The sequence below is a fragment of the Neolamprologus brichardi genome, chromosome 20 (assembly GCF_056152115.1).
Source record: "Neolamprologus brichardi isolate AB-2024 chromosome 20, ASM5615211v1, whole genome shotgun sequence".
Classification (NCBI taxonomy): domain Eukaryota; kingdom Metazoa; phylum Chordata; class Actinopteri; order Cichliformes; family Cichlidae; genus Neolamprologus; species Neolamprologus brichardi.
This window is the reverse complement of record NC_142123.1, coordinates 33,747,833-33,759,061: the sequence shown is the minus strand read 5'-3', so window position 1 is coordinate 33,759,061 and position 11,229 is coordinate 33,747,833. Positions and strand designations below refer to the sequence as shown.

Sequence of the window (11,229 nt, the reverse complement as noted above, 5' to 3'; positions counted from 1 at the left end):
ATCCACAGATGATCAGAAATTCCTCCGTTTACAGTTCAGTAGGTAACGTGCTCATCACATCCACTGATTGTGTTGTTGTTGTAAGTTAGGGTAACTGGAACAGCTGCTCTTTCACAGACTGGACCCCACATCAGCTCCCTGCTCCATCCTGTAGTACAAACTGGTGTGACACCAAAGTCTGCTCCATACAAATAATCTGATTCAGTACAAACACCAACATTGTGCTGACCTGAAGAACACCAACAGTCACAGGAACGCTGTGGAAATGTGGGATTTGCAGCAGGACTGATGTGGATTACAAAGTGAAGGCAGACTTATTATGTTTCAACCACTGTAATAATAATAGAATAAGAACAGCATCCTTGTAGCTGCTGCGTGCTGCGTATGCTAAGGTTTTATATGGTTTGCTGTTAGCTCTGTGTGGCTAACCAGCTGATTAACTTCAGTTATGTCTGATGCAGATCCATCAAGTGATTCCAAATGAACATTTAATGCAATGGATTCACTTAAAACACTCAAATAAAATAGAAGAATCCAAAGCTACGGTTGTCTCTGTTTAGGGTTGAGTAAAATATGAAATCTATAACATTTAATTATTTTTCTTAGTGTACAAAAACAGACTGATCAGGTAATGTTTTTTGTTGTTTTTAATAACATGTACATAATATTGGCAGTTTCATGATACTGAGGGGAGCGACTGTTTCTGTCCAGGGTGGGAGGGGCCAGAAGACATTTTTGGTGTCAGTCTCAGGGTCCTGGAGGTGTCGAGGTGTTGGAGAGAAGGAAGACTGCAGACACCTTCTCAGACAAATGGATGACACACTGCAGCAGAAAGACTTCACAGTGTCCACGGGGCACTCGTGTAGGATGATGGGGGCTGGTGGGGCTGGTTCCTCCTGCAGACGTTCCAGCAGCTGCAGTTCCTCTAACAGCCACTTGAAGCTGACTCCAAAGTAAGTCAATATTTACAGTTTTCAGGGTTTGTGTTCAAACTTTAAACCTGAGGCACTGAAACAAACCCAGGTGTGAATCCAGAGGGTCTCATGTGTGATGTGTGAGTGTAGAGTAGGTCTGGTCCTGGTCCCTGCCGGCTGGATCGAGGCTCTGGTAGGTCGAGTCTTCACGTGTAGAACCTGGAGTACAGTTCTCGTAGTGGACGTCCTGAAACAGAGACAAACTGTCTTCTTCACATAAAAAGAAGAGACTCTGACTTGGTTAAATCATTTGTGCTGGTAAATATTTCCGTGTTGCCTCGTTGAACCTCTCAGACAACAGTGTCTCTGTTTGTTGTTGGAGTCTCCGTCTGGGCGGCCATTTTTGTCACCTACCTGTTTGAATTCACCTTCTTGGATTGTAATTTGTGGAACAGTCTACAAACTGAACCATCACACTGTGACTGCTTTATTTCTTTGTTACAGTAGCAGTCTGTCAACAGTGAGAGGAACCAAAGAGAAAGAAAGTCACCTCCATGTTTGTGCCCTCTGAGTTTGCTCTGGTCCTCAAACCTGTGGAACAAACAAAGGATGTTCCTCTGTTAGAGGGACCAATCATTCAAAGTGCACGCGACAACGAAATACGAGAGATCATTAATAATTATTATTATTTTGGTTATGAGCAGTCTGACATCTGGATTTTTATAAATCTATCAATTTATTTATTGTTCACTCTATCAGCTCAGTAGTAAAAAGCATAGACTGTATGTTAAAGATGGCATTATCTGCTGTAACGTCAGCTGTTGCTTTGTGCACTCCTGTTTTAAAAGGCTCAGTTCAGCATGTTGGCTGCAGCAGGAAAGAGTTTACTGAGGTCACAGTGAGCAGTCAGCTCATAGATACAAGCAGATATAACCAGGTCACTGTTTCAATCGGAGGCTCATTTAGTCGTCTGTGGCGAACGCCTGTGTTTTGTTGAATGAGCCTGAACGTCAGATCCTGTTTGTCTTCCTGTTTTCTCTGTGATGTTTCTTTGACCTTGAAGTTTCCCAGATATTTACTGATACTTTTGATCCACTTCTTCTTCACCTCTCTGCTTTACTAATACCTGAGTCAATATCTTATTTTAAACTCATGAAAACTGTGCACAGTCTCCTCTTCTACAGGAAAAGACGAATACATGATGCATTCTTAAAGGGATTTTTCATTTTTGTATTTTTTGTGCTTACTTCAAAACATACTTAGAAAACAGGAAATACTTTGTATCAACAGGTAACTTCACATCTGAGCAGACAAGTGTCACATGTGGAGTTCCCCAAGGTTCTGTCTTGGGACCCCTTCTGTTTAACATCTACATGCTCCCACTGGCACAGATTATAAAGAACAACAAAATAAACTATCACAGCTATGCAGATGACACACAAATATATATCACAATGTCAGCAGGAGACCGAGGCCCTGTACAGGCTCTTGGTAAATGCATTGAGGAAATTAATGACTGGTTGTGCCACAATTTTCTCCAGCTAAACAAAAACAAACTGAAGTAATCGTCTTTGGTGCCAAAGAAAAATGATTACAGGTCACCAGAGAACTTCAATCTATACACCTAAAAACCACCAACCAGGAGAGAAATGTTGGTGTAGTGATGGATGCAGACCTAAACTTAGAAAAACACATTAAGACAATAACAAAATCAGCTTACTATCACCTCAAGAATATTTCAAGGATAAAAGATCTGATGTCTCAACAGGACCTGGAAAAACTAGTCCATGCATTCATCTTTAGCAGGCTTCATTACTGTAACAGCATCTTTACAGGTCTACCTAAAAAATCAGTCAGACAACTACAGCTCATTCAGAGCTCTGCTGCTCGAGTCCTCACTAAGACCAAACAAGTGGACCACATCAGTCCAGCTCTGAGGTCTTTACACTGGCTGCCTGTCCGTCAGAGGATAGACTTTAAAGTTCTGATGCTGGTCTATAAAGCTCTGAATGGTTTAAGACCAAAATACATCAGTGACCTCCTGACCCAGTATGAACCTTCCAGATCCCTCAGGTCATCTGGATCCGGTTTGTTTATCAGTTCCCAGAGTCAGAACCAGACACGGAGAAGCTGCATTCAGCTTTTATGCTCCTCATATCTGGAACAAACTCCCAGAAAGCCTCAGATCAGCTGAAACACTCAGTTTATTTAAATCCAGGTTGAAGACTCACCTGTTCTCAGCTGCATTTGAATAAAACACCAAATCCACACTTTTAAGCTTAAGTTTCAAAACTTATATTTTAACTACTGATTTTATCTACTTTTTAATCAATTTTAAATCATGCTTTTAATTGTTTTTGTTTTTTAATGTCTCTGTAAAGCACTTTGAATCACCTTGTTGTTGAATTGTGCTATATAAATAAACTTGCCTTGCCTTACTAGCATGTTTATTAACATCATTGGACAATACCATAATTCATTTATATAGCACTGTAAAATCATCACATGCTCGACCAAAGTGCTGTACATCAGTTCAGCAGATCTGCCTGAGAAATATTCTGCAATCGTTTTTTCTCTCTCTTCCTCTATCACCTGGGCGGAGCTCATCCTGGGCTCCCGCCTTTGACTCATATTACTGCTCTTGGCTGTACTGTTGCTTGACTTGTGCCAGTGAAATCCTGGCGAGGACACTACTAATCTAGTTGCCTTGGTTTTTGCTTCTTGTGTTAACACGTCATTTCCTATGTACGGACACTCTGGACCTGTCCTTGGTGCTTAGAGAGATTCTGGTGTGAGAGAGGAGTGAGAGTGTTCCCCTGCTTTTCCCTGTGGACTCCCTGGAGCCCTGATCCCTGCACCCTTGTATAGCACTTTGTCACTGTCGCACATTTCACCTGGTGTTGGTGAACCAAGCCTCTGTTCTTCCTTTGAGCAGAGGAGTCCTGCGTTTGAGTCCCTCCAGTTACCGTAACAATAAATATATAAAAAAAACACAGTGTCAGTTACGCACTGAGTCAAAAGCCTGTTAATAAAAATGAGTTTTTAGCCTGGATTTAAAGACCAACACTGAAGCACACGGCATAGTAGCAGAGTACAGTTCAAAGCTTCGGGGCCACGATGGAGAATGTCTCCATCTGAGAGCAACAGCTGAGCAGCTGACTGAGTGAACGAGGAGAGAACGAGCAGATCTGACAAATATACAGGCACCAGACCATTTAAGGATTTAAAAACCAGTAAAGGGATTTAAAATTAGATCCTAAATTCAACTGGAAGCCAGTGTAAGGAGGCCAGAACCAGAGTAATATCCAGCTTAACTTTTACCAGTTAAAACTGTACCACAGCATTTTGCACCAGTAAATGAAGGGCGTTCCCTTAATATTTCTTTGCATTTAAATCAATAATTTAACAAAGCAGTGAATCGTCTCCTTCCTCCTGAATGCTCCACCTCTCACTAAGCCAATCAGAGTACTGAGCAGTCAGAACTGAAACAGAAGGACTCAGTCCTCCTGAAATCGCCCTCAGTGCAGCCGAACGTCCATCAGTCTCTCCACTGTCCTCAAACCAAAGCGTGCAGACGAGTCACAAAGAACAAGTCAGGGAAAATATTTTTATGTTTCACTGCAGCTTTGACGAGTGACGTAAAATTAGTTTCAGTTTTTGATCATAAATGGAAAGTTCTGTTGTTGCTGTGTCTTTGTTGTCCTACCTCTGTTGCGCTTCCTCTTAATGCAGATTATTAGAACAGCCAGTGATGAGAGGACGATGATGATGATGATGAGTGGAGTGATGATCACATGCAGCAGCACACCTGTGACAGCAGAAAAACGATGTTTCAGTCTGATTTGCTGATTGATGATTGGCTCCCTGTTTGCTTTGTGAATCACTGAATCATCCTAAACTAACAGACGAGTGTCTGCAACGAGCATCCAGCATTTCTCTGCATGTGGAAACAACTCGTGTTCACTGCAGGTAGAAAGAGGTGAAGTTGTTCCACTGATGACCATTAAAGGAAAAGCCTAGAATTTCATGAATAACCAGAAAAAAGAGCAGAAAAAAAAGTTCTGCAGCAAAAACAGTTCTTAGAAAGTTAATGGTGTGAGTTCTTAAATAGTATTTAAATATTTGACTACCAGAATAAATACTGTTCACTCTTTCTGGTCGTTACACCAGCTGAACCATCAACATTTGAGGAACGTTATTATTAAATATTTGAAATTAACAAAATTCTTTGATATAAATTCCACAGTGGTCGTGTGCAGAGGAGGATCTTTAGAAACCTGTGGACACAGTGGTACCTTCAGATGTTTTCTCAGGCTGCTCAGTGGTGAGTGAAGGCGAGGAAGCTGATTGGACGACTGCTGAAACAGGTCAGAGAGTGAAGTTTGGTTTAGACGTGGTTCTTATTTAAAAGCAGAGAAAAAGCAGCCCGCTCACACATCACTGTGTGTCAAAGTGTGTCTCTCTGCGAGTCAGGATGTTTGTCACATCACATCTTTGACATCACAGTAGGCAGGTCTGCTGGGTGTATTTTAACTACCCTAATATTCCTCCGTACTATAGCCAACCATTAATATGCGTCCAAACCAGTGCATGAAACCAAGAAACAAACACAAAAGTCCCTCAGAGTGGACACAGACTGCTGTCTTCAAACGTCGTGACCTTTCCCATCTCCTGATGTTGTAGCACTTTAACAAAAAGGACACATCAGTTTGGAAATGACCAAAGTCAAAGAACAGCTCATTGTTAAAGGTGAGACACCAGCAGCGTCTCATCGATCTGCAGTTTCTGACATCTGGGATAAAAGTGTAAAGAAAGATTCTGAAATTCAGATTTTAAAATAGCACCAAGTTTTGATGCTGCTGGAGAAAAACTGTCAGATTAGATTTTAGTTGCAGAAAAAGTGCAAATCATTAGCTACAGTGTGGCTGTAAGATAACATGTCTGCTTATCTGAAAGCAGCTATCAATGACTGAATTAGCAACATTAAAAACATTTTCAGGGGAAACTCACCATCTGTGACGCTGATCTCAAAGTCTCTGAATGAACCTTGAGCAGCATCTGGATTCAGAGAACATCTGTACCATCCTGAGTCAGACTCAGTCAGCTGTGTGATCGTCACATACAGAATTCCTCCTCCTCTATGTTCCTCCTCTGAAGTTCCTCTAAATCCAATTCTGTATCTGTCTTTGGAAGCATCTGCACCATCAGTTTGAAGAAGAACCTCATCCTCTCCACATTCTCCCCTGCAGAAGAACTTTTGTCCTCCAGAGTGTTTAAAGAAACATCCGACTGTGAGAGAGCTTCCAGTTTCTTTATCAAAGTGTTTCAGCTGATCATCGTTTCCATCCAGCAGTGCTGTTAAAGACACAAACGATCAATAGTTACTATCAGTGCTGATGATGATGCAGTCTGATCACAATAACTCCAGTTTGACCCACAGTTACACTGGGAGCTGCCCAGTTCAACCAGTCTGTGGCTGGAACAGTGAATTCAACAGTGATTGAAGTGAATCCTTCAGCTTCAGTCCGACCTCCTCGTGCCATCATCATGACATCATCATGAAACAGTGGACACATGCAGACACTCTGCTAGTGTCACTCTGGAGCTTTCACTGTGTTTACTGTAACTTCAGGGTTAATCCTGTTTTTTAATATGAAGCTGGTTCACTTATTACCTGTTTACATCACTGTGCTAATATATATGCTAGGCTAATCTGCTCCACAGGTTATGTTCCTGATCACAGATCACCAGGAAACCACAACCTACTGTCCAATCAGATCGCTGGACCCGAGACCTCTGAGAGCAGATAGTGGTGTTTGATGTCTCTGCTTCTCCCTGTTGATCCCTGAAGAATATTAATTATTAAATACAAATTTATTCCCCGATTCTTTTTTTCTATTGCAGTTTTATTGTTTTATAATCAAAGTATCCTAAAACAAGCAGCTGTTCGATGACCTCACATCAGATTTGCACAGTCTAACAACTCTAACAACAGGTGCATTTAAATTAATTAAAACTAAAACCTTTCTTTGAAACATGAATTTAATGAAATGCTGATTATGATCCATCAGATTCTCTGTGTTTTAATGAGCTGAGACATTGATCACTTCAAAAACATAAACTTTATTAATCCAGTAGCTCGTTCACAGTCTTACTGATGGCAGCAACAGTCTGTATTACTGTTTGTGTTTAACCTCTTTATAGTTTTAACTTTCTTTGTAAAATCAGCTGCTCTGATGTCTCCGTGTTTCTGATTGGTCAGATGTTGCTCCCGCCTCTTTCATGTGAACACACTGGAACGAATGGGTTAACTTAGCGAGCTGGTAAAAAGCTTCATGCTAAATGCTGATGTCAGGTTCAGTGAGTCCACACAGGACTGTGGTTTAGGAAACTCAGGCTTTAACCCTGAACGCTTCAGTTCCTGTGCAGGTGATCAAAGCAAAAACCCAACATCATCACTGAAACCATGAACAGGACTCACTGTGCCAACAGAGCAGAGCCTCAAATGTAATCCAGCAACATGAGAATAACGTGACGTTAAAAACCCCTCAGTGAACACTGTGCAATACAAATATGGATCAAACACAGAAATTCTAATTCACACACAAACCTTTGATTTTCATTTTCAGACTCAGAAACTGAACAGTTTAGTTCATGCTCATGAAGTCCAGCTCAACCGCAGAAAGCAGATCAGCTGATCACTTAGACGATGCCTCAGATATCATATTAGTCAATCTCATATAGAGCTGTTAGCGTTTCCTGCCCACAACCCTGCACCACAGCTTCTGATGAAATAAATGTGTCTGTCTGCTCTGTTCTGTGCACGATTCACTCACATCATCCTGACATGATGGAGATTATGGCACAAATGTTCTTTTCCACAGTTATATACATAACTGGAGTTAAAGAAACAGTTTAGTAAAGAGAAGTTTTGTTCAGAGAGTCACTGACTGTGAAAACTGATAAAAAGATTAAGTAAAAAACTCAGTTTCATAAAACTTTTCTTCAGACTTTCAGAGACAAAACAGAGAAATCCACATTTCCACAGTTTAAACTGAAACTCACCTTCAGCAACAACAACTTCAAACTGTTCGTATGAAACTGATGATGGAGATTCAGCCACAGCATAGCTGTACTGTCCAGCATCAGACATGATCAGCTGTGTGATGCTCACAGACAAAGCAGGAGCTCCATTCTCTGATTTTAATTCAGTGCTGTATCTGTGACGTCGATGCTTCTCATCTGTTGTATTAATAAGAACATTTTCTCCTTCACATTCTTCTCTGCAGAATATTTTCCATGTTCCTGTTCCAGCAGTAAACCTGAATCCAGCTGTAAGATTTCTTCCAACGACTCCAAATGAAATGTTTTTGTTGTCGTTGACTTCAGGGTTTCCCTCCTGCAGAGCTGTTGGAAACATGAACCATCAATAGTTACTGTTTGTACTTCCTGTAAGAAGCTGCAGTCTGATCACAGCATCCACACACAGACACACTGAGACTAACGTCTGAATGTGAAACACTGACAGTTTAAACATCATCTTCTGTTTCACTTTTCTCTCCTCACTGATCAGAACAAAGATTCAGTCGTGTTAGAGCTCTGACACTAAACTGTTTGTGATCAAGAGGAAACTAAAAGTTTAACATCACTGAGTTATTCACACTTTGGTTTTAGGCGATGACTCACAGTTTTATATTTGTCTGCAGGATGTGAGGCAGTTTTTTCTGTTTCATCTGAGCTATCAGGATCAAAATGTTTGCAGGCAGATTTTCTTAGTTTAGTCAAATTAAAGTTCAGCCGAGTCGATAAACTCTGAAGGCAGCAGGCTGAGTTTGTTCCCTTTATTTTACTGACTGTCCAGTTTATTCTGAGGAAGTAACAAACACTTGTAATGAGCTGTGTTTGAAACGATGGTTTCACATGTTATCACGTCCTAAAGTGAGCAGCAACATGTCCATGAACGTCTCACTGTGATGGTTTCTTCTGTCCATACTGGCCACAAACACATCCATGAAATCATGAATAAAAGCAGTTTGAATGGAAGAAGCGTCCATGAAAGTGACTCATAGCTGACTCTGATCATCATGTTTAACAACAGAAACATGTTGAAGAACGAGAGTGACAGAAAGAAAAAGTGAATGTACTCACAAAGGAAGAAGAAGCAGATCAGAGTGTGATGGACTTTCATGATGAGGCTCTGATGGTTTACTGCTGCCTCTCTTCTTCTTCACTGGAAACCAGGAACTTGTGACGCCTCACTTCTCTAACTGAAGGAGTCCCTCCTCCAAACACCACAGCACCTCTACACTCCTCCCCTCTGCATCCGTCTGTGTCTGCTGCAGGGCTTCCTGCTCATTCATGCACCTCTTTACATTTACATTTATCCCTGAAACCAGAATTCACATCACTAATTTAAAATGTGATGATGTGTCCAGCTGATTCTTCCACCTCAGCTAAAGTTCATTTAGTCTTCTTCTAATGTTAAAACTCTTAAATGATCATAAGTGTCATTGTTATTTGTGCATATTGTTCTTGAGACTTCACAGCATTTCAGTATCTGCTGACTGAGTTTTTCCATGAGATCTTTGGAATCTTGTGTTCATATTTTTATTAGATAATTCCTTATTTAATTAACTTACTTACATAATAATGAGACTTAAATGTTACATCACAGCTAACATGACATCCAGCACACAGACCCAGGATAGAGGATCATTCTTGTCCATTTTAAAAAGTTGCATTGAGGCTGTTTTTTGTCTATAACAGCTGCAACAGCTCGACTTCCTGTTGATCTCACTGAGTCTGTGGTCAGCTCGTGGCAGAAAAGGAAGCTGAACGTCAACACTGACCAAGATTGACGAACTTATTGCTCAACAGCACTGAGGGAACAGTTAATATCTTTCCTTTTTCTGTGCTGTTTTTACATGGAGAATTATTTTATTCTCACAATAACAAAGAGGAAACATCTCCACTGACCATGAACTGACTTAACATTCAGAATCTGAGTTGCTTTGGTAAATATGAGTTTCAGTCTGTGCAGAGTTGCTGTGGTTCTTCTCGTTAATGAATTTCTTTTTCCTTTTACAGCATTAGTTTTAAACAGTGGGCTGATACTCAAAGCAGACGCAAATAAAGGAAGTTCATATTTCTAAAGTTAAAAATAAGACCTGAGTGCTCGTACGTCACACCGTGTAAGGGTGTGAAGTCTATGATGGACGTGCAGTCCAAAAGAAAATCCCCATTTTATTTGTTTTCATGACTGACTCTGAAGTTGTGACACTCAGGAAGATTTTTTTTACAGTCATTTTAATACTTAAAATTTAGCAAAGGGGAAATCTTTATGATGACAAGAAAGGGTCCAGTTTCCTGCTCAGTGGGTCAGGGTTACTGTGGTCCCACTCCTGAGCTGAGTCCAGGGCTCGAGGACGACCACTTGGCCACATGAGCCAAAAGTCCTCTTGGACAAATTGAGTTTTCCTCCTGAAAAAAGAGAACAAATAAAGATGAAACTGTTGATCAGCTGCTGCATTTTCAATAATGTTTAGATTTGTTAACACAAACGGACTCAAACAGTGAGACAAGCATGGAGTCCATGCAGGAGATTTACTGAAATCAGCAGCAGAAGAAAGACTTTAGTATCAGCTGATTCAGCAAACACTCACGATGTGTTTAAAGTTCCTCAAACTCACCTCTGTGACAGCAGCGTAGTCTGGTTCCACAGGAGGAACTCAAAACACAGGAGTCAGTTTAAACCATTACAGGTGAGGTGAGAGGACAGGTGTACACTGGAACCAACAGGGTCAGCTGGGAGTTACAGTAGTAACCAGCTGGGAGTCAGTTAGGTGATGAAGCAGCAGTTCCAGCTGTGAGGAAGTTACTGAAAAGCCAGAACAGCTGAGAGCTGCAAACTCATCTTTCTGCCTGTAACTGTCAGCCTTTGCCAAAACACACTGAAGACTTTTTTCTCAGGAAGTGATTCAGGCAGCATTTCAGCCAGGCGTTGGCAGTATTTCCATCAAATGAATGTAGCGCCTCTACTCAGGACCACTACAGTATCAACTCCAATAGAGACCCTACACGTCCTGCTAGGATCGGAGGGAGGTTTTGATTTAGGGACTCACAAAAGGAGTCATCTTGGACGTGAGCACCTGGAACCTTTATGGTCTCAGTATAATAGTGATGGGTCGTTCGCGAACGAAATGGCTCTTAGAGCCGGCTCTTTGAAGTGAACGACGCGAGCCGGCTCCTTTTTGGGAGCCGTGAGGTTTTTTTTTTTTGTCTTTCTCTCACCCTCTCTCTCGCCCTTTTTTCCGCT

General features: G+C 41.2%; 1 protein-coding gene across 2 annotated transcripts; it reads right to left on the bottom strand.

The window, feature by feature from the left end:
* Positions 1-462: 462 nt before the first annotated feature.
* Positions 463-9,252, bottom strand: LOC148097060 (uncharacterized). 2 transcript variants are annotated; one of them, XM_087833372.1, is made up of 7 exons: positions 9,063-9,252; positions 7,980-8,321; positions 5,925-6,269; positions 5,192-5,272; positions 4,621-4,722; positions 1,465-1,505; positions 463-1,161 (listed from the first exon to the last, which is right to left on the bottom strand). In XM_087833372.1, exons 1-7 carry the CDS (start codon positions 9,100-9,102, stop codon positions 1,042-1,044), a joined length of 1,071 nt encoding a protein of 356 aa, XP_087689498.1. In that variant the 5' UTR covers positions 9,103-9,252; the 3' UTR covers positions 463-1,041. The 2 variants fall into 2 exon arrangements, with proteins under 2 accessions (XP_087689498.1, XP_087689499.1); XM_087833373.1 differs by having other exon boundaries at positions 5,210-5,272.
* Positions 9,253-11,229: the final 1,977 nt, after the last annotated feature.